The sequence below is a fragment of the Vidua macroura genome, chromosome 11 (assembly GCF_024509145.1).
Source record: "Vidua macroura isolate BioBank_ID:100142 chromosome 11, ASM2450914v1, whole genome shotgun sequence".
Taxonomy (NCBI): domain Eukaryota; kingdom Metazoa; phylum Chordata; class Aves; order Passeriformes; family Viduidae; genus Vidua; species Vidua macroura.
This window is the reverse complement of record NC_071581.1, coordinates 14,088,111-14,112,158: the sequence shown is the minus strand read 5'-3', so window position 1 is coordinate 14,112,158 and position 24,048 is coordinate 14,088,111. Positions and strand designations below refer to the sequence as shown.

General features: G+C 42.2%; 1 protein-coding gene across 3 annotated transcripts in view; it reads right to left on the bottom strand.

The window, feature by feature from the left end:
* Positions 1-3,487: 3,487 nt before the first annotated feature.
* SMPD3 (sphingomyelin phosphodiesterase 3) overlaps positions 3,488-24,048 on the bottom strand; it is a 102,044-nt gene continuing 81,483 nt past the window's right edge. For all 3 annotated transcript variants that reach the window (XM_053987213.1, XM_053987214.1, XM_053987215.1), the window contains 5 exons: positions 19,350-19,505; positions 15,236-15,325; positions 14,349-14,412; positions 8,859-9,021; positions 3,488-8,027 (listed from right to left, as the gene is read on the bottom strand). In XM_053987213.1, the coding sequence (XP_053843188.1) occupies positions 7,926-8,027; positions 8,859-9,021; positions 14,349-14,412; positions 15,236-15,325; positions 19,350-19,505 (575 nt within the window). In that variant the 3' untranslated portion in view covers positions 3,488-7,925. The remainder of the gene's footprint in view (positions 8,028-8,858; positions 9,022-14,348; positions 14,413-15,235; positions 15,326-19,349; positions 19,506-24,048) is intronic.

The window sequence follows — 24,048 nt, the reverse complement described above, 5'->3', positions numbered from 1 at the left end:
TGTATGATAAATGCTGCATTTACAGCTTCTAATTTGCTCTGACTTTGGAACAGAGCTGCAGCATGGTGAGGTTTCTGCAGCGAGGTGAAAGGACACTCGAGGTCAGCTGTGGGCAAAAGGATCTCACTGTGAGTTCAAAAGTGGCACAGAGTTTCAGGAATACTTATAATGAAGTGGCTGCAGCATGAAGTCCTTCTTATGTGTTTATTGTGGCACACAAGACAAGTTTGGTTAAAAGTCTTGAGTTTGCTGTGGCTATAAAAAACTCCGTTAGCAAATGTGGAGGAGAGGAATTAAATGTAACCAAGGAATAACAGAAAATAGAGTTTAAAATACCTGTTTCATAACAGTCTGATTTTGGGGCTGAGATAATGGACCAGGTTACATACAGAGAATTACTTTGTCTTGTGTGATACACCTTTCATTAGAAATATATTTAGGATAATGCTTAGCACCATGCTAGGCCCAGGATTTTTGTTTGGTTGGTGCCCTGCAGACCTTGCAGCTGCCTTCTGTTCCTTGATACCCTGATGTCCTTACTAAGCAATATAAAACATTCTGTGTTGGCTTTGCTGGAGCTGGTGGTAGTGTGGCAGTTGACCTCTGGAGAAGTGTTTTAAATATAAGGATCCAGCTGGATTTTGCTGGGTATTCAAAATTATGAATTGGCATTTAGAAGGTATTTAAGAACCTGTTACAAAGAATGTAGGTCTGAAAAGGTAGTTGAGGACATTACCCAAAGTGTAGTGGGGCTGGGTATTCAAACTCAGAATCCTCTGCTCATTTAGAAGTTCACAAACCTCTTTAATGAGAAGAAAGGGACCTCGTTACTTTTGATGTGGGAAGATGTCATCTGAATGCTGTGTGAATCATCCTGCTCAGCATCTGGGGGTCCCAGGTCCCCAGACTCTGTCCCCCCTGCCCTGCAGACTCTGTCCTGTGCACACAGCTCTGGCTCCCTGGTCTGACACCGCAGTGTCTTGGCCACCATCCTGTTTGGTCTCATTAAGGCAGAAGGATTTCTCAGTGAGTGGCTAATACAGTGTTTAATGTGTGTATCTGTGAGGCAAATTCCATTCCAGGCGGGTGGAGGCGGGCAGGGATATCAATATTCCGGGGCCTGATGGCAGCCCAGCCTTCGGGAGCACATCGAGGTCCCTACTGAGCTCAGCGTGCTGACGCATCTTCTTGCTGGGATTTGGAAGGGTCAAATCATTTGCAAATAGGAATGGGACTTTTGAGGCTTTTGGTTGCTTTGGACACAAACTGCTGTGGCTTGAGGAGCTTCAGCAGAACTTTGCACAAACCCAGGTGTATCAGCTGTAGTGTAACAGTGAAAGCTGTATGGAGCTTTAGGCTTTTGTTACAGTATTTACAGAGGATATTCTGACACACCTGGCTACCAAATACTGTGGTATTGGTAGCACTTTGAAGTTATTCTGCTTGGTTTGGCTTTGGAGACATCAAAGGTTTACTTACAGAAGGGGAAAAGAGGGTTTGGCAGTGGTGGGAACTCTGAATTGGTGAGATGCTCCCACAGGAGCATCAGAAGGTGAAGCATCAGCTTACAGACACTTCCAGAGAGGCAGAGTAAGCTGGTGCCATTTTCTAGGAATTCCGCCATTTACAGACAGGGGAGCCAGCTTAAAGCTGGTGTGTTAATAGGAGCATGTGGAAAATGCCCCTTTATTTTGTGGTTATATTCAATTATCTCATCCTTTAAAGCACACAGGAAAGATGTAGCATTTTTCTACTCTAGTTCATCTCCTTTTCTGATTAGTTGTCCATTCAGATGTGATTCTTGTTACCACAGGGGAGGTATCAGTGGCTGAGCACAACCTCAGGAGCTCATGTGATCTACAATAGTATGAAATGTTTATCAGACTCAGGAAGGAGTTTTGAGGGTGTTTGGGAAGGAGGCATATACAGCCTGAGTTGAATGTTGATGGAGATTCCATCTTTTTGTGTAACTATTCTCAGATTTTTTTTTCTCCTCCCATTTTCTTCTAATCTTTCCTTCAATTAATGTATATTTCTTCCTGTCCACATTTAATGGTTGTAAGGAGCAGTGGTTAAATCTACCATTATGTAAAATGTGAGAAATGGGATTGTTGTTCTTCTGCCAGTCTTTCTAGCAAGCCCCACACACTGATTTCAAAAGTGGCTTCTTGGAGGCTTCCCTAAATGTCAGGGGAAGTATGGAAGAAAATGGGCATACAAGTTTAGTAGTAGTAGATGGGAAATCTGGAATAATCTTCTGAAAGGTCACGAAAATGTAGATGAGCTACTTCAATCAGATGCAACAAGGAGAATTGCCACACCAAAGTATTAAAAATAGTCAAAGAAAAGGGCTACAAGAATAATGGTTTTAGCAGCATTCTGAGCATGAATTTCAGTGGGATAGGGAGGTTTGTGTTTCAGTAATTGTGCTTGGCCAAGAGAGTCTGTAAAATAGCCAAGGAGGCAGATGGCAGTGCTGTTCCAGTGCTGACACGCAGGCAGCTGTGGGCAGGAGTTCATCACTGCAACTCCTGCCACAGGGAGCAGGAAGGAGCTGCAGTTTTCTGTACTTGTTCTTGTAACTATCTGCAATATGCAAATATCCAAGAAATTACTGTGTTTTTAACTTGTAGTTCCTTAGCACTTCATAGAAGGGAACCCACTCATGAGCTGCTCACATAATAACCAACTGCAGCAATAGGAAAATAGGTCAGGTATTGCAGGAGAGGCAGTCTAGGAATCTACCACTAGAAAATCAAGTCTGTCAAAGTATAATGCAGTGGTAGCATCAGAATGCAGACATAAATCGTCTGTGCAGCAGTGGAGAAAGCTGCAGAAACCATCTCTAATGTCCTGTCTCACAGGATGGGGTGGTGCCTTCCTGAGGCAATGACAAGAAACTTGTGCACTGTCCTTTTTCTTACTCATTTGCATGAAATCCACTGATTCCATCCTTTTTGCTTGAGGACAAAATAAATTCTTCAAGGAGGGGTTCCCTACTGGCTTTTATGGCACTGTTTGGGAAGACTAAACCAGTTAAGTGGATTCTTTTCTCTTGACATTGTTTTGTTAAATCAACAACTGCACATGGGGTGTGATGTGTGGTTTTTATCTTCGACTGGGCAGCACAGAGATGAAAACCTGCTCTCCCTGAGCTCAGGGGCCAGATCACTGTTGTGGTGCCCAGCTGTGCTCCTGCAGCCTGCCCTGTTCAGCAGGGACATGGTGTGAGATGCACAGGGAATGCTCTGCAGGAAGGCTGCACCCCTGAAAACTGCTCAGGGTGTCTGTGCAGGGGCTGTTGGGGCAGTGGAGGGGGAGTTAAAAGGACTCATTTCTTTCATCCTGTGTTTTCTGCAAGTTCACTACAACAGGTGTACCACAGTGAGCTGTACTTGACCCACCCACCAGACTGTGATTTGGAGTCAGATCTGTGTTGGTGACATCAGACTCCACATCATAAAATCAGAGAAAGTGACAGCACAGAATCTTTTGAGCCTTGAAATTTTATTATCTTGTTTGCATCAACCAGTTATTCCTTTCAGCACCAATAAAAGACAAAAACCCCTCCATATTGTTTAAAATACCTTGTTTTTATCAGGTCTGTGATTGTGGTTTTCTTGCAGGTAAAGAAACCAATGAAAATATTTAATTTTTTCCTTTTTTTAAATACATTTATAACAAAATGTCAGAAGGTGTGTGCTTACCATATAAAAACATTAGGTTCCAGAAGGATACAATACCGAAAAATCATTGAAATAAAAAAAGGTTATTCTTATTACAGGACTTCTAAACCTCAGCAATAATACAAGTCTTTAAAAGCATCAAGATTATATTTAAAACAAAATGGCATGGAAAAGTGAGACCTTCAGTAACAATTTGACCCTTGTAATGGATAAAATTGGGAGGTTTTCAAAGTGCTTGAATTGTATTTCTGTCCTCATCCTGTAGTGCCAGGAGGAGGCAAAACTGTTTATTTCTGAGCTGATGATATGTGCTGACACTGCTGTGCTGCTGTGTGATCCAGGGTAGGTCACACACCAAACTGGGGACAGTCAGATTGGCTTCATCTGACCACCAAACAAAGGCCATTAAAAAAAAAGTAAATCCTTATTGGATTTGTATGTTCCTTAAATCTTACTGTCTTACCCAACAAGTAGGCCTGAGGGTCTAGCCAGACTAACTGAGAGTGTTTCTGGGATAAAACTTTGTCATGATTCTGGCACAAGGCAGCAGGACACACCTTCTCGGGCTGCAGGCTTCTCCCGGAGCCAGGCTCTGGTAGTTTTTGTTTGGGTGCTTTAGGCAGCTTCTGTCAAGTGTCCAGGCTGGGATGGAGTAAAACTGAGCACCACTAGAAAGAGCCAAGTGCCTTTTCCCCCAGCATGAAGCTGGGTGTACCTCCCTGGGCTCAGTTGCTCCAGCTCTAGGGTGCGTTTTTGAAGTGATCTAAAATTACCAACTTTGTCAGGACCTGACATCTTCAAAACTCCTGGAAATGCTTTGTTTTCAACTGCCCTCTTTGGGCCTTTGGTTCACTTGTTCTAGAAGTGCTGTTGTAAAATGCAAACTGAACATGAGAAACAGAAGATGTTATCTAGCTTTTATAAAAAGATGACACTTATCTGTAGTATCCCTGGTGAGGGGCAGGTAATAAACCAAGCATAGTCTTACCAGTCACTTCTTGAAGCTGCCTGAAATCCCAGAACAAAGTGGAATAAACATAGTAGAGTAAGTTTAACTTGATTTCTTATAATATTCTACTTACAAATTGGGTCATGCTATCCATAAGCAAAGTAGGATTGACATCTGAAAAAGCTTTCCAGGGTTTGTTCTCCTGGCATGGTCTCTTTACCCCCAGCCCTGCCCCCTTTTTTTTTTTAAATGCAAATATTTTATTCTATAGTGTCTGCCTAAGGCCTGTGATGAGTGATATTGTGCCAGTACAGGCATTGTCTGAGTGGATTCTCTGTGGGGTGTTGGGTGGAACTGTGGTGGCTGGAGTGGTGTAGGCAAAACTCATTTTTCTCCTGGAGGTCACTGTCATGGAAGGGGAAGCCTGTTCATTCCAGCTCACTGCTACAGACACTCTCTGACCCCTGCAAGCTTTGCGAGGCAGCAGAAGGCACAGGATCAATGCAAAAACCAAGGAGCATCTGTACAGTGGTGCCACAATGCTGAAGCTCCCAGCATCACTCCCTTGCAAAGCCACATCCCTAAAACAGTAAATTAGAACTACTTACACTGGTTAAATGTGTGTGTATTGTATAAGAGAACATTTTACAAGTAGCCAGTTCTTGAGCACTGAGGAACTAGGAACATCAAAATCTAAAACAGTTTACTTCAAATTTGAAAAAACATTTCTCAGCATATCTCAAAAAGTTGATGAAAGTGGCTGATTTTTTAGTCAGCACAGAGCCACAGAACAAATTTTAAAGTAATTTAGACCATGGTACTTTTACTGTAAATAATGTAACATTGTTTGGCAGTAGTTTTATGTCTGTATCCCACACAGTGTCAAATTCAGCTCCTGAAACTGATACTTGGTGAAGTTGATATCAAATTTTAATTTACATTGTTAGGAAAACTATTAAAAATACCGTACCTTGTAGTTAGTTTTACTACTGAGAAATATCTGCTGGACAGCACACAAATTGCTACTGGTACTGTTTGGGTTTTTTAAAAAAGATTAATAAAATACAAGCAAGGTAGAAAACAGGATTAAAAAGCATTGGTTTGGGTACAAGTTTTTCTGAATTGACTGGAGCAATAAGAAACCCGAAAAACACATTGCACATATGTGCACCCTCTGTATAAAGACAGACATACAAAGTGGGAAACTGGTGGTGCACTGGGGTAGTACACTAAAGTCTCTGATTCTGTAAACTTGAATTCCTAATTTTATAAAAAGGGAAACTGAGTCTGGTTCCATTTTTGAGTCCGCATGGGTTACACTTCAGACTACCCCACGGTTTGGCACAGTACACTTTTAAGAGGCAGTCTCTGCTGAAGGAACCCCAGGACTGGAAAACGAGGCATAAAATGTGTCAAGACCAGGTGCAGAGGGAGAGTGTGAGCAGTGGCCTTGCTGCCTCCTTGGAATTAGCCAATACTGTTAGTCCTGCACTCTCATGACTATTACCAGTTTCACTATTTGCAAAATCAGACCTAAGTACAAGTTCTGTTGTTTACTGTAGCTAACTAAGCAAGTACCAGAAGCTGTGCAGACTGAGATTTCTAATTTTGATCTATTCTGATTTAGCTCAAGCTGATTCACAGCAAGTGTAAACTAAACCAAAACAAGAGCATCCTCAGGAGTTTGTGGGCAGCATAACTAAAACAGGTTACTTAATGGAGTACATCTAATACTGGGTTAACTCTTCTTAACACAGGGAATTTGTAATGCAAGAGGAAATAAAACTAAACTAGAACAGGAAATAGGCAGAAGAAACTATGTGAGGGTTAAAACAGAAGGGGTCTCATTGTTCTCCCAACAACAGAAACCCTGTGAAATTAAATCCCAAAAAAAATGGCAAGTCTCATTATGGACCTGATTCTCAGGTTTTCATTATTTTTGTTAAGGTTACAGAGGCTGGGTCATGGGGACAAGATGGCAGAGGGGAGCCCCACAATTGAAGAGTTTTAATAGAAAGAACTATGATTCAGATGGCAAGACCCCCATTCAAGTCTGTGGGTGGATAACAAATGAAGAATCGTGTCTCACAGACATGAAAACAGCCTCTGTTCCTGGGAAGCAGTTACCTAAGGCCAAGAGTCACAGTTCTATTCTCTACTCTCCTTCTGGCCACATTCCACTTCCCCTTTAAGTGTACTGATTCCTTTAGAAAATTGTCAGGTTATTCTGCCTTATCAATCATAATCTGTTCTACACCTTTTTCCCCCCAAATGTCACTTATGTTTATTTTTACTCTATATCTAGCATGCATTTTACAATTCATTTCCCACTTACCCTTTCTAGCTAAGGCAGAATGTTGGCTCTGGTGTTACCAATGGTACTACAGGAATCTATTCACTCTACAGTAACATACATATCCCATACCATAATTCAGAACTGTCCCACACATGGGAAAGAAAAAAACTTTACAGGGAAACTATTTCTTCTTAAGGGAATAAGTTGCATTTAGAAAGCTGAAGGCCTGATTCTGGAGTCATCATTCAGACAAAACAGTTCATAATTTCAGTGGGAACACAGCTGGAATGAGGGTGGGACTGTGTTCTTGAAGTCTCAATTCCAAATCTTTTAATTATCCTTAAATCGGACAGGAAGATACTGGTCTGCAAATTGAAGAGAGTTGTTTGGTTTAAGGTCTACCTGTACTGACAGAAGGGTTTCCAGTCCCAGGAGGCTTTGGCTGGGGCTGGTTTGTGCCCTCCCTTCCCTGCTGCCAGGTTTCTCTGCCCGGTTTCTCTCCGGTGCATGCAGTGCGGGCGCATGCGGCTGCTGCAAGCACGAACTACAACTGTCACAGGCTAAAGAAAGAGAAAAAGCTGCGGCTTCGTAGTTAGACAAAGAAATGATGCAAAAAACCATTGAGCGGCACTAACTCACGGACTAAGTACAAACTAAATTGTGCTATATATTAGTATAAAAACATGTTTTAGTAAGAATGGCACTGGTTCAGAAGGAATTAGGACTTCCATCTTTGTTCCGTTCAGTCCACAGTGAAAGCATTGTAGTACAGGCCTGCCCTGTTGCCTGAGCCACTTGTGACAGTGGCTTTTGGCCACAGCCCCTTCCATTTCTTCCCTTTTTAGATCCACATTGTTGGTACTTTCTGGGAGTAGCCCAGGTCAGGTCTGGTCATCTTTCCTAACGTGGCACCAGAATAGTTCATTCTTATCCTCTGATATTTTTGAAATATCATTTATGTTTCCCTCTTTTAATCTCTCAGAGCTGGTCAGTTTTAGGGGTCATCCTCTCCCGTAGACACCATGAGACGCATTGCTACTGGAAGGTGATCTGTCAGGCCTGCCAGCTGGGTAATAAAGCTGAACTCTTCCACTTCCTGCAGAAGGAGAACAAAAGTAAGATAAGGAGCTGAAAAATCAGTCTGTCATTCCACACATCAGAACTCAGCCTCGTTGAACTACCTTAGTGTATTGTAGAGGTGTGGGCCAGCCTGGTTTGGCTGGGCTAATGGAGAACTGCCACTCTGGGCATGGCAGTGTGCTGCAGAGGATGAGGTGAGCCACTGGTAGCATGCAGCTGAGTTGGTCTGGAGGAAATCTGTTGCACCTTCTCTTTCCATTTACAGTAACATCTCTGTTGTTCCAGACAGACTCATCTGCAGTGCTGCAGCAGGTGATCCATGTGCAGGGTATGGCAAATAGAGATGTGAATGAGCTCCTTGTTTTCATCATGGAGCTCTGTACAAGGCAAGGCCCTACATTAGGAAGCAGACTGCACCCTATAAATTTTCTCTCTGGGTACTCCCTCATGTTAGTTTCTGCCTACATACAGCAGAGTTGTAACTTATGTAGGTTTATATAGCATAAAAGAACATCCAGACACTTGGAAACATTAAAAAATATTCAGACTGCAGGCACAGGAAAAGCATCAGGCAAAACAGCTAGGCAAATGTTTAAAAGGAGTGAAATCAAGGTTGGTTGGTTGTTTTAGAAGAGCAGTACGTCTATCAGTGCTGCTGCTGGAATCCTTAAACTCAACTTTGTTATGTAGTGGCTTTACAAACATAGTACCTGCACACAGAAGTGGAAAATTGCAAAGCAGCAGGTCCTCCCAGAGTATGGGTGTTAATCCAAGCAGAACAGACTGCAGTGCCATTCAGAGAAGTGTGTTGTGTAAGTTACAGCTTTTTGGCAACTCTGAAACTCACCACTTTCCATTCCAGGTAGAGACCTTCTTCTGTATAGAGCATATAGTCAATCCTCCTCCCATTTCCTTTCAGTGATGCCTTCCTCCCCTTCTGACTGGAACCATGGTTCTTGCTGGTGGGATAGACTAAGTATCCTTTCCTTCCTTCTTCACTTTCCAGCACCCTATTTCATTAAAAAAACAAACAAAGCAAGTTTTAATGTTTAAATGTTTGCTCATCCTGGCAATTTACACATTACCCAGGGTTCTCTCCAAATCGCTGGTAAGAATAATCCCAGTCCCAAAGGACTGTTAAACCTGTAAAGCACATCTTTTCCCAAATGTGATTTCCAGTGTGAGGCTGCTCTAACTGCTGACAATGCTCTTAAAGCCTCATGGCAGGCTTGGTATCACCAGTGCTGTCCTAGAGCTCCCTTGAAGCAGGAGAACAAACCTGAGAGGGGAACCTGCTGTCAGTGCTGTAAGGCAGCTCAGAGCCCTTCTGCTGATTTCCAGTGTTGCTGAAACTGGCAGAGGAGGAAGTTGTTTCCTGGATTGTATTAGTACAAACCTGAGCATTTTGATACAAACCTCTCCTGATTAGACCAACTCCTGAAATTACAACATCCAGCCTTACAGACAGGGTATGGGTGAGCAGTGGTTTGCAGGAACACACATCTGGGCACATGGTGGGTGGTTTTGAGCAGGTTTCAGCATCAGATTACTGTGTCTTAGACCCCAAGCCCTTTCTTCACTAGAAATGACAGCCTAATTTACTTGATTCCTGTCTGTGACACTGCAAACTCCTCCACATGGAGAAGTTACTCAGCAAGTGTGTTAGCACTGCCCCCACCTTGCAAGGAGATTACCCAGCCCAAGGCCACAAACAGAAGCACTCAAAACTGAGAATTTGTTTTCTAGGTACCAATCGTGTTCAAGGAAATAAGATGCTGCTCTCCCATTAAAATACTTATTTTGGGTGCTTAAACATTACCTGTAGGTTTTAAGCAGAAGACTGTTAAGGCCCTGAGCAACTCAATCTAACTTTGAACTGAGCCCAGCTTCGAATATGACCTTGGACCAGGTACCCCACAAGGGTCCCTGTCACTCTGTTCTTACAGTAATCCTGTGCTGTTCTGTCCTGTTTTGCTGTTGTGTTGGATTTTGGGGGAAACTTGTTTTACCCCGCTGTGTTCTATTTAAAAGCTCTGCCAAAGGAGCACCGAGGGGAGCAGCCCCAGCCGTGTGAGCCAAAGCTGGACTGGGAGCCGCCCGTGCTGGGTTTGTGCCCAGGGTGACATCAAGTCCAGCACAGGTGAGTGGCACAGCCCACACAGACAGGGGCTGCTCAGGCTGTGGTTTTGCTGTATCTGCCTTAAAACACTAACTTTCAAAACCACCTCCTAAAAAATCTCCTTCCTTTACTCACCTGTCAAAACCTGAGCCCACGGTTCTGTGATTTCCCTTGCAAAAGTTGATTATCCCATTAAGCTGCATCAACTGTTACAGGAGGAACACTGAGCCATGAACTTGGGTCCTAGCAGGCACTAAGCCTTTAATTTTACCTTGGAAAAAAATAAGATCTTTTTGATCACCCAGTTTTTAAGACTAGACTTGGGTGGGTTTTATGGGGCTGGGTTCAGGAATTTTTTTAATGTATACATGTGAGAATACAGAAAGGAGGAAAAACAAGGGACAAGCACTCGTGATATGCTTTAATGTGTGAGACTCAGATGGTTGCTTTGTCAGATTTTGGGATTTTGGAGGGACCTGAATGGTGGCAGAGGGGACTCAGCATTGGCTACAGCTGATTAGGTCTCAGTAGTGTTACAATCTCTACGTTTGGGTCAATTGGTATGTTTGAGGTGCACTTGATGTTCTGCAGCAGATAACAATGACAAAACTGACCGTGTAGTCATTTGATCTGAACTTTTCTTAACCCCCCCTTTGGACTTAGGGAGGTATTGAAGGTTCTTAGAGCTTATTGTAATCAGTTTATGAAAGTAAACTTTCTTTTATGTGTTGCTTTGTTTTAATAATAACTCGTATTAAATTAACTTATTGTCTGCACCCCATTTTGATTCTCCAAAGAGCTCTTGCAAATGATTCACTTCCTTAGATTGTTTTTCTAGGTTCAAGGAAGCAAGTCCTTTGATGGTACTGACCTCTTTCAAAAATTGTAGTTATATTTGGCAAAGATAATTAAGTAACAAAATAGAAGAAACTGCTGATTAGCTCTGCAGCACTACTGCAAAAAATATCTTATTTGCATTCATTTAAGACATGAATTTGTTTCAACTTCAGTTATGTCTTTTAAAAAGTCTGTGAGTGCTGGGTCTTAACTGCACAAGTGCTGATTGAAGGGAAATATTAATTTCAAATACATGAGGGAAGCAAATTGTAAATGTGCATGCATGTGCTGCTGCTGAGAACTTGCACCTCTCTGTGCACAGGGGTTTGCTGTTTGTCTCTCCAGGAAGTCGACACAAGATCAGGACAGGTGGCTCAGCCGTGCTGGCAGTTAAACCCTGACAATTTGAGGGAACATTTCTAATCATGACTGAGCACAACTAAACCAATTTTATCAGAATAACTGTCTTGATTCATAGGATACAAAGAAAAGGAGAACGAAATAATTGGAACTTTGTTTTTCCCTGACAGGGTTTCAGTCCCAAATGCCCCAGAGCTGGAGTGTGAAAGCCCCATCCCTGTGTTGGTTGCTTCTGTGCTGCCGACCCAGCTGCAGTGAAGGAGCACCAAGAGCACTGACTGCAAGGGAGCCATAAAGCAAAACTCCCTCATCCCAAACCTCAAGGGACCAGCTCTCATTCCAGCCAGGAGCACCAGAGCTAAGGAAGACTTTTCTCACTGGTATTGAAGCTTTTAGAAGTGCGAGCCCCTGTCCAGCGGAAGAGACTGGGGAAAATTGCATTTAAATTTTTTCTCTAGCTGTGCTGGAACGTGCTCTCCTAGGCCTGCCTCTGGTCAGGGTTCAGAGATAAAACTGGCTTATTCCATGGCTTAACTCAAAGATGACAATCATCTCTGTGAGATGGGATTATTTGTGTGCATTTCTTGAAGCCTTTCTGAGCAGAAGCTTGTGTGGCTTCCAGGACTGTGTGGCAGGGCCCAGGTTGCTACATCTAGCTAATTAATTGTTTGATAATTGTAAATGACTTGCTCATTATTTGTACCAAGTCTGTTGTTCTAGTTTGATGTTTTAAGTACACTGTGCTTAACACAAAAGACATAGTTAAGAACGAGTTGTTCTAGTGCTTTTATGGCCTATTTATTTTAGTAATGTGAAATACTTAATTTTATTTATAAACCAGAGAAGAGTGCTGATGAAGAAATAATTCTCAGGATAGCTGACATTGCCAATTTAAATGTCTGTAAAGCTTTATCAAGGTTTATTACCAAAAAAATTGAGAATGGATCAATTCTAGGCGGTACTCTGCTTTGCTGCGTATATGAACAATATTTGTTAGATAGACAGTGCCCCACAGCCACTGTGCTATTTAACATTTAAAGGTCTTTAAAGCCCAGATTCTATTAATTGCTTTAAATTTCCTGGAATTTCCTTGCAAATTCCCTCTTTGCCAGTCCTTTGCAGAGACAGCAGGACAGGCTCCCTCGGCCTCTCATGGAAACCATGGCTCTCCAATACATGAGACCTCCACAGAATGCACACATGCAGAGCCCTGTCTGCCTGCAGAGCTGCAGAAAGAGCCTGGGGAAATTACATTCTCAGAGAGGGTTATTTCATCAGTGCAAAAGAACTATAACACATTGCAGAAATTGAAAGCCACCTTAGCAGGCAAGAGCTTTATGTATATTCTGTTCCCAGCACTCAAGGCTATTTTTCAGTTGTCACAGCCAGAGGTGCTGTGCATGCCCAGAGGTAGCAGAAGTAATATTCTTAATTTGTTATTGATTATTTGATGGCTCCCTATTTAATCAGTCATGTATTTGTCAGTGGAACGTAATTGCTGAACACAAGTAACTCTTCAGGGAATAAAACATAATACCCCAAAAGGAATTTTGTGACATATTGTTTGAAGAGGCCACTTTAAAACACAGGGTTTGTTTGGGTTTTGGTTTGGTTTGGTTTGGTTTGGTTTTCTTAGGGGATGAAGGGAGTTAGGTTTTGTTCTGGTGTTTTGGGTTTTTTTAAATGCTCCAATCCTGCTCTTGGAGGCATAAAATATAATGTTACACCCACATACAGATTTGCATTAGCAAACTTGATTGTAGAGCCAAATTACCTTATTTTTGCTTTCCAGAAATCCCTTTCACATGTACTGAAGTTATGTTTTTAATGTATGAATAGAAATGTCTGCAAAATTTATAATCTCTGAAATGTGCAAAGCAGGATTCGCTATAAAAAAATTTTATTTTGGATGTAAACTAAAGCCAAACCTGATGCCTAGAATTCAATTTCTTTGTTCAAAACTGAAAGAAAACTTCAGGGTGTGGCCTCACTTAATACATTCAACCACGTGTCCATCTATGCCATGAAGTATACTGTGCTTGGTGAGTAATTACATCAACTTCCTACAATGCACCACTTCCATTATGTGTGTCAACAGAAACATCTGGACTGACTTCTTAATTTAAATACCTTTACCTCTGTAGTATATTTTGGTAATGCATAGTTAGAGCATCTTTTATAGTTAGTCATGATGCTGAGGTATTTCTTTAGCACAGCAAACTTGCCTTCATGGTAGAGAAGGTGACAAAAGGATTGCCACATTCATTAAGTGCTGCTCTAAAATGTACAAAGCTTATTAATTTCTCTCCACTGGCATATTATTTAACAAATATTTATTCAAGAAATTTATCTTAAGACTTCTGCTAATTAAGATTTTTTTGCATTTCTCATAACTCCCCTAGCTCAAACCACAGCCACCTGTTTCTCAATATAAACACTCTTTAGAGGTGATGCTGAGGCATATTTTTAGTTCTGTCTGCTGTGCAGTTTAGTTCCTCTCTGTATTTGTCAGCTGGTGTTCTCAGGTGTATTGAACTCTGCAGTGAATGGGTAACTCAGTAGTTGTTGGACTGGGGGTGGTGTTTTAAACTTTGTGGGGTTTTTATTTGAGGAGAACTACATTTCCCTTTTGCTGTTCTTTGCAGTGCTGTGACCTCAGAACTGGCTGCCTGCAGAGACTTTCAGACAAGCTGTCCATGTGCTCTTTCTGGGAGTGCTTGGAGTTTCTTGTGCTATGGGGCTGTCCAGGTAGGACCAGCTCTGGAGACAAAGCAACACTGCCTGCAGCTCTCTCATCTTCCCACCCACTGAAGCCAACCCTATTTGACTTAGAAAAAGCCTCTTTTCCTGCCCCTTTTATCCTCTTCCCCAAACACCCCTGGGTAAAAATTTGATTATTTGTTTTGTTTTCAGTCCATAAAATACCTGTCAGTCTGAACATCTGAAATGTTAAACAGCAAGCAATGAACTTGCTTTTTACAGAACTGTCTAAAACGTGTGGAAAGGTTAGGAATTGCATACTTCTGTAGGTTATCTGGGGTGCACACTTCTTCATCATATAATCCTTCAGGATCCAACAGGGTACCTGTGAACAGAAAGGGAGATGTGAATGTCCCAGCATAGCTCCTGGGATGTGCCTCTTGGGAAGCTTCAGAGGCACAGGTGTGTGGGAGAGAGGGGTCTGCTCTGAGAGCAGTGTGTTCACTTCTCTCTCCAGACCTCTCTACTGCCTGACACCTTGCAAATGTCTCCACACTGCCACTTTCTCAGCCCCCATGACTCTAATTTGTTTTTCTCCTACCACAGAGTAAAGCCTCATTATTAAAAAGTTCTACTTAACTTTAGTATCTTCAGTTATTAAAGCTCCTCTGGAGAAAGTATTAATTCCTGTTCTAAAACTTCAGTGCGTTCAGCTGAGTCTTAACAGGTATTAATATCTCAGAGTTCCAGGTAATCTTTTATAACACAAACCTTACCAATTCATGGAGTTGATTTGCTTTGTTACATTCTCACTGGGAGTATTTATTGAGCACCAAATGGAACACTCTGAGCAGAAGCTGCAGGCTTTCACTGCATGCACAAAGTATAGAAACAATAAATTGCCTACCTTCCCCTCCAAGTAATCTAGAGATGATTTTAAAAGTAGAATATTTGGGGAAGGCATTCAAGTAGTTTGATGCATGACTTCTAGAATGTGGAATGCAGTTCAAGGTCTCTGTTTGGTTCTTAATTATCATTCTACAAGATATTGGTAAAGTCTATAAAATTTATGGTATAGAAATACCCCTTATAAATATTTGTCCTCCACCAAACTCTCCCTGCTGGTCAGCTGAAGCAGCTGCTGCTTAGAGCAGGCTGTGGGTGACAGGAGGGAGGTGTTCCCACACTGAGAGCTGGAGAAGTCTTACCGATTGCCCAAGGCTTATCCTCCCCAGGACCAACTCGACACGGGTCTTTGTAGTGTGTAAACAGAGAGTGCTGTTGCTCCAGCTTGTCCTCTGCAGGGAAAGAACAACCCCAAGAAAAGGCACATCAGCTCCTGGTTGTGAACAAGTGCAAGCTCTGTGTTGTGCCACAAGAGCAACACCAAGCCCTCTTTTTTCTTCAGTAGGAGAATCCTAAATGCATAGGTTAGATTTGAGTCACTTCAGCCACAGCTTTACTGCACAGCAGGATCTTGCCCCTGTTAGAAATTCCAGCAAATGCTTGCTATTAACAGGGCTTTCCTATGCTTTCTTAAAGTCTTCAGTGGAAGATATTTTTGGTAGTTTTCAGCTCTAAGCTGAAGTGAAAGTTTTTCAGTGTACCTCCTCCCTCTGCCAGTGCCATTGTTTGCTTACACAGTACAAAACTCTTGTTGAGATAGAACACCCAGAGGAGAGCTGGGCTGGCTTCCCAATGGCAAAGGAAATGCCTGCTTGTGGGCTTATTTACACATCTCACTTAGTTTGAAGATAAAACCTTAGGCTTTCTTTGCTCCAGAAGAATTCACTGACTGAATGTTTTCCAAGTTATGACAGATCAGAGAAAGGACAGGCAATTGATCATTTGCTTGGGATGTTATCTACAGCATTAAAAGCATTCTAAACATAATCAGCATGACTATCAAACTTTAAATTGAATTCTTTCTAGTTGCTACAGTGCTCCTTGCATTGAAAGCATACATCAAGCTCCTAGGATCACTTGGTAAGAAATCCCACAAAACTGCATACACCTGAGCAAACCAGCAGGTTCCAGTTCTGTGTGTGCTGCTTATCAACACAATCACCATAGCTGGGAAAGAAACTGGAACCTGAAAGTGCCCATGGCTACATTTGCCTTTGTTAAATGGCAAAGAAACTGCAAACAGCTCCTGAAAACTTCCTCACAGCACTTACAGCTTTTACAAGGCTAAAACATCTTAGCAACACTTGAAGGCTCTCTCTTGGGAGAATATTCACCTCATTTTGGAGCTGCTGCTGCTGCTGTTGTATTTGTCCCTGTCTATTCCAAGAGCATGTGTGAAAATGAGAAATAAAGTCCAAAACAAAACTCTGAACTGTGAGCTGTGTCTCTTAGACAGAGCCCAGCTCACACATCAAGGATCACATCAAATCTCCTTGTGTAAAATGCTGGTCTTGCCAAGGAAGGAGCTGCTGATCTCCCTGCTGAACAAAAAGCTGGAGTGAAGCAGTGCTGTGCTCACAGCTGTCAGCTCGTTTGCCATTTTGTTATTCAGAGTCTTTAGTACAGCTGACTGGCAGTTCATCTGTCTCATTACATCTTTCCAGCTAGCTCTCAGTCTTGAGAACATGCCCAGAACTGCAAGGAGATTGAAAAACTATTTTTTCAGGGAATCCTGGAGTTGTAGCAGATGATTGGAAGACTGACCCTCCCTAAGTTCTGCCACGTGGGCAACACAGAGAATTGCTCTTTCTGTCTGAGCAGCCAGTCGGTTTGTTTACGGAAAAGCAGAAGATTAAATCTTTGCCATTTTTCATTTCTCCAAGTTTTCCCTTGTTGTATCATACGTCTACAGAATCTCCTTCAAAACCAAGATAGATTAAAAAATATTAATTTACAACAGTGGGACCATGACAAGTCACAGCTGATGACACAAAACTTTGCCCATCTGATTGGAAGGCTTTTTTTCTTATGCTAAAAGGTTTAAAAACGTAATAGACTTTTACATAAGTCAGTCCAAAGCAACATGACAGTAAGGAACTTTCTGATAACATTCCCACTAAGTGTGAATTCCCTGTACAAATGTTGCCATAATGTTCTGTAAAGCTGGAGGGGAAAACTGAGTTCCAGAAAATCTGTCATAAGCATAAGGTCATTCATGGACCTAAAGATCTTTGAAAACTGTACTGTCACTATAACTAAGAATAGAAGCTTGATATTCACTGAAACATTAATTAGCTGTTGCATCAGTTTGTGGAGTGGGAAAGGATACAGAAAATCACAAAGAGAATTACAGGAAGCTGATTATTGCTTTAAAAAAACTTAACATACTCATTTAACTATAATGCTAGCAAATGTCCCTAAAACAATGAGTAATGTGAAAAGGGAGGAGAGGACTTTAAAACATTGCATTAATCTTGCTTAGTACATATGGAAAGAAAGCAATCTGAAAATAAAGAAAAATAAATAGCCAGCTTAATTCCAGTTTCCAGGCTGGGTACATTTTAAAGGGGAGGGTGATGTAAATAAGTGTCAGAGATAGCAAAGATGAAAATTAATTTTTATAACCCCTTTTTCAATTCTCTTTAGCAGTAGTTGCAACGTTTACAACTATTATTTCCAAAAGCAAATTGTTATTTTTGCTTTTTCATTAAAAAGACAGCTCAGAATTGCATTAATTATGGTCTGTGCTTCTTGTGAAAGATCTTGGGTAGAGTGCCAACACTTCTCAGGTGGAGAGTCCTGACCATATGTTCTGCCTCACAGCTTCACTCCCATCTCTCTCTCCTCGTGCTGCAGAGCCCATTCACTCTCCATTTGTGCTCTGACTGGGCAGTCTCCCATTCAGTTTGCAGCAGCTTGTTTATTTCCTTGATGGACACCTTTGCCTCCAGGCCACTCCATCCAGCCAACAACAGAGCAAGAGAATGGTCAGATCACAGCAGATGTGTCTGGCTGCATCCCCAGCCTGCCTTGCCTGGCACTGCTGCAGCTCCCCGGCCTGTGTGGCAGCTTGGGCAGATTCAGAGCTCTTCTTGACCATTTCCTTCCTCTATTCCCTCAAAACCTCACTACCACTGCTGCATTATTCTTCACCCTAAGAAGTGTCTGACTCCAGCATTCTGTAGCCATTGCCACTCACTGCTCCCCTCACCAGTGAGAGCACGGGCCAGCACTGGGACCATTCCGAGTTTACTGTGGAGCCTAAGTTGTGATGGATTTACTGTTTGTACATAAGAGCTGGAAACGAGTGACAGAAGGGCTGGGGTTTGAGCTGGTGGTCTTTTCTACCAAACTTTGCTAAAATACTCCATTTCAAGTGTCTGATACAAGTAATGAGATTACAGTCTGGGGGGGGGGTTAGCTCAGACAATGCTTTTTGTTAAAATTGCTTCTGGTACAGTTGTTGCTCTCTATCTCAGTTACCTGAGACTTATAAAAGCTACAGAATCCCCTGGGTGCTGTTGCCCAATTCACCTGTTCATCCACAAACCCTGATCTGAATTGCTGGATCCCACCTTGGGTGCTGCAGCCTGAGCTGCCCTGGGCAGTGTCCCTGGGATGAGCCCCTCCCTGTGCCTGCCCTGTGCTCTCTGTGTGCAGCATTTCAGTGGTGGCCCCTCAGCCCCAGCCTCTGAGCCATGTGCCAGGACAGAGCAGGGAGGCACAAGGGATACACAGACACAACACTCTGCACTCCACACTGGTAATTTAACTGTTACACTGCATAATATTTATGTTTGGAAAAAGCTTCCATCTCTGTGAGCTCACCACCCATTAATTATGGTTTTGTGGATTTCTTTTTCTAGTACCATCAGCATCCAATTAAAAGAAAAGAACAAATTTCTTTAAAAAAATTCAAAAGTACATAGCACCAGTTAATTTTTTTCCAAGACTGATTCAGCAAAGTTGAATTCTCTCTGTAGTCTTCTATGTCTGTATATATGTACTACCATATTATTTTTAACTGCATTAATTTACTACTTTTTCTCCACAAAAATCCCATACATGTCTCTCATCAGTAACTAAAACTGTTGAACAGTACCTAATTCAAGTAAAGCTAAACCACTGGATCTGTCCTCATTATTGCTACTGCAAGTCACAAATTATTGCTCTTTGTGCCTTAAAACCCATCATGCTTAATAATTCCACAGAGCTCATGGGATGAGCCAAAGGGAGTAGCTCACACTCAAAGCTCATACCTATTTTAGAAGTGTCTGCAGCAATTAAGTTTTTCCTAGCAAAAGCCAGTCACAATTTAGTATACAGTCATATACTGCTATAACCCACAGGGATCAAGAACATTCCTATTCCTTTTGAGGACTGGTAGACACCAGGAAAATGCAAACCTTGTCTTACCAGAGGAGCAGTTATCAAAGTTGAGATCTCCACAGAGTACATCAAAAGCCACCAGCTCCTCTGGATTGGCTGTACTGGAGGAGGAGGTAGATTTTCTGAATTCAGACAGCCAATCTTGAAGCATATCCAGTTGCTCACATCGAACAGTTGTGTCTCCTGTAGCAAACAAACAACCAACCAAAACAAGGAGTAAGACCTCCTGTTAGAATGTTACTCAGCCACATATGAGTTGCTGAGCTATTGGCAGACATCCTGAGAAAAAGGCTGCAAGATAAGAAATGGTGTGGCCAGAAGTGCACTCGTCGTGCTGAGCCTGTTAGGACTCACACTTTTTGGTGATTTTAAGTATCTCCTTCTGGAACCAGGCACGTCTGAAGAAATGAGAGGACAAGTTCCCTGTGCTGCAGACAACCACCCAAAACAATGATGTTTCTTGTCGTAGGAGAATCTGCTGCACTACATCTATAATCAGGAATTCAGAGTTAAAATCCTACTTCAGACAGAACTAGACAGTATGATCTCTGGTAAATCACTTGATCTTGCTTTGCTTTCTAATTTTTAAAAAGGAATAGCTTCCAAGTGTAAATAGTAAATACACATCAATGGTACATTCATCTTACTTATACTGTAGTAGTCCATCTGAGGAAGGGTTCTATTTATGATCAAGAGAAGGATGCCTAAACTGGAAGTTTTTTCATATTTTTAAAGGTACATGTTGGAAACAGGTTTAGGTAGGCGGAAATCCAGAAATGAAGAACAGGATTCTTTTCACCAGTTCCGGGGAGTTACACCACCAGCATGTGCCTTGTTCTGCATGGAAGGGTTGAGATTGATTGGTTGCCAAATGGAACCATCTGACACACAAACCAGCTCTTTAATTACAGCAACTAACCACACTTAACTTCAAGCACATCAAGTGACATGAAGTCTAACAAGAAATTATTATTGTCTCTCTCTTACAATGATTACAGCAAATCATTTTGATGTGGACAAAGGAGCAGAAAGATACATTCTAGAAACAATTCTTTACCATATTGTCTTTCCTTTTGTTTTTTTTTTCACTGTCCCTAGAGTTAATAGCTACAATTTTGCTTGTTTCAGACTTTTAAGGATATATCAAGTCAGAACAACATTACTTTTCTTCAAAATAAAAATTTGTTTTCAAATACCAGAATCAGAAGGAAAAGCAGCAAGCCCAAAATTACTTAGTCTGAGTAGAATTTTACTTTGACATCATTTACTACTTTGTAAAACCTGTTTAGTTGTATATGTCCAAACCTTCTTTCAGAGGCCACTGTGGAGATGGTGAATATTTAAGTCTGTACCCTCACAATTTATTAATCACTCATCTCAACTACAGCTGTCACCAGGACTCTTTAGAGACTCTTAAAAAGTGAGCTCTGCAAAATTAGCACTGTCACTGCATCAGCACACACAGGCTCCAGCCACTAGGGCTTCACCTTCCTGCCACTATTACCCTGTGAAAAGTTGGAATCACAACACCATCTTGAGGCAGGGGTGAGCAGGAAGGTGTTAAAGCAACAATTAAATATAAACAGAATCAGAAATGTTCAACCAAGGATTATTTGATACGATGCTAAATAATTAAAAGATATATTGAAAAAAACATGACTAGGTAAAGAAGGTTTTAAGTAGGTTCTGACACTGACTCATCTCTTCAGGCTGGTAATTCCAACAGCAAAGAAACTGATTTATTTCTTCTGTTTATGTTACTGCTAACAAACCTTTACTAGCTGGGCTGTAATATAAAAGCAGATGTGTTTCCCAGATCTATTCCCTAACCTACAGTTTCTAATTACTTGTACCTCAGGTTCCCATTGTACCCTACTCTCATAGCTTGGGAAAGCCCCTGCAATGACAGCACAAGAAAGCCCCACAGTGAAGATGGAGCTAAACAAAAGCACAGGAAATAGGTCATGTGGAATAAATGGAGCCTGGAGCAGGTGACACTCACTACAAAAGGTGTGCGTGACTAACAGATCCTTCCTGCTTAGCTAAAGATAGGGGAGAAATGACAGATTCATGGAATGTGTGAGCTTGTGAAAGGGTCCTCATCCAGTCCAACCCTTCTGCCCAGCAGGGATTGCCTACAGCAGGTTGTTCAGGACCATGTCCAGTCAGGTTTTGAAAATCTCTATAGTTGGAGGCTCTATAACCTCTGGATAGCCTGTTGTGGAGCTTTGTCATCCTTGCAATAAAATCCATTTTCCTGTGTTTAAATGGCATTTCAGTTTATGCCCAGTGCCTCTTGTCCCAGTGAGGAGAGGCTGCCTCCATGCTCCTTGCACCCTCCCATCAGGTATTTACACTTGGACAAGAGCTTTCTCCTCCTGAAGCTGTCCCAGCTTTCTCTTTCCTGGTGAAGCTCATTCAAATTCATGGACTGTCCTCCTTTTGCAGCATCTGAATCTTCCTCTCCTGTCTCCTTTCCCTAGGCTGTACTTTTTCTGACCTGTCACTGTTTCCCCATAAGGAACGTTTAAGCATGGTGCTTGTTGACAAGAATGCAGTAAAATCTCATTCCCCACAAAGTTCCAATTACATAAATTGCTTCATTTTTTAAGATGTGCTTTTACATTCCTGAATGGCCAGGAATGTTTCACTCATTTTCTGTGAATTATCCATCTGGCATGGCTTCACCAAATGAGAAATAAAATAACAGGCCCATTACCACATGGGCATAGAACTCAGGCAGCAACCCGTCCCAGATCAGCATGAAAAATACAGCAAACCCACTTAACTGAAACACAAAAAGGTAAAATTTTCCAATAGAAAAATCTTGAGAATGACAAGAGACACACAGGCAAAATGATGTTGTGTCTGATAAGATGCATTGTTGTTACTAGAAAAACACTACCTGCGTAGTGACATACACGTCTCTCTGAGGATGCTGAGCCTTTGTAACAGCCCTGGACAGCTTTTAACCTCAGGGCTCACAGATAAACCTTGGAGCTCTGGGAACATGACTTCCATCTGTCTTTAGCCAGGTGTGGACTTGTGACAGCCCAGCATCCCTGACTATCCCCACTAGAGGTCACAGAAGTAATTGCTCTTCAGGGCACAGCTGGGAGCAGGGGCATATAGTCAGCTACACTTCCAGGACACAAGATGGGATCTCTCTAATGAATCCCTCTAATGAATGACTTGAATGTAATTGTTTTCTGAGATTTATATCTCACTGCAGCTCTCAGCAGGTACTGCATGTATCCACATGCAAAAGTCACTACTCAGACCCCAGTCTCAGCAGCTCCCAATGATCAATAACTTTGGAGATGAAGATAAGTGAACTCACCAGACACCCAAGTAGAAGAGAAGCCAAAGTTGCATCCAGCACACTCATGGAAACAGACAGTTCAGTAAATACTAACAGAAGAGAACTAGGTAATAACTCCCAGCAAAGGTTCAACTTCTTAAACATTCAGATAGAATCAGTGGTCTGACTGCCACCAGGGATTAGCCAAAGAATACAGATTTCTGCTAATTGCTCTGCACTCTTTTCTTCAGTAACTGGCCTAGAAAAATGTAAATGTAAAAAACGTAATTGTGTCGTGACGAGTTCCTGCAGCCAGCATTTCTGAATTCTCTGAAAGCTCCTTTCAGCTTCAAATTTTGTAGAAGGATGAAAGGGTAATATGGGGAAACTTCAGCCAGCATAAATAAATACTTCACCTTTGTTCATTGTAGAATAATCATACTTGCCCTTTCCATTCACTTTGGAAACACTTGAGTGAAACCCTGGCTTCAGTTAGAACTCAGGCAAGAATTATACACTGACTGTTCTATCCTACTCTGAAAGACATTGGAAGGAGCATTATGGTTGTGGGACAAAGCACATACAGGCCTAGTCACTGGAAATTAAAAGATCTAGTGAGGCAGTGCAGTATGGCACATATTGGCAGGGAACCTGGGGAAGAAGAGCAAAAAAAAATTGCAAAGTGTAGGATGTAAAGCCGAATCACAAGGAAAAATAGTTTCCAAGTCACAAACCAAAGGCTTCAGCTCACTGTGAGACAGGCTGTGTCACACCTGACTGTGTGCAGACCCCTGCACTTGTAACACTTAATCCAGGGTAGACTGAGGAAATAAAATAAACCAAGGTAAGAACAAAACCCAAAGTCCCCTTTTATTCTGCTGGGCTCCTTCTCAGCTGGGTCAGGTCCCCAGGCAAGTACAGCACAGCCTATGACAGCTGGGGCAGCACAGCTGAAAGGAGGGGAAGGACAGGCTGCCCTGCTGGGGACACAAAGGTCTGCTACTTCAGCAACAGCTGTGGAATCACTGCCTAAGGATGCTCAGCACAGGAGCTACTCCTAATTGTACCACCACAGTTTCAAACACTGAGAGCTTTCTCAGTTCTGCTTCAGCTCTGTGTAGGCTTGGGAGCCTGAAACAGGCTAGAGAAGTGTGGGCTCCCAGCAGCTGGGCTGCCAGTGGCTACATTCACACTAAATGCAGAACAGGGATGTGAGCAGGTTATGAGCCAGCATCCAGCAGGCTACATCACTTCAGGTGGGGCTGGAGTAGCTTGAGGCTAACTCTGTACTGATGGCTTGGTGGGGTGTCTGAGAGCTGTGACTCAACGGGACTCGGGATGTGGGTGGATTCAAAGCAGCAAAACCTGTCCAGAACATTAATCACTGACTAATCAACAGACATAAAAGAACCATGTAAAATTAAG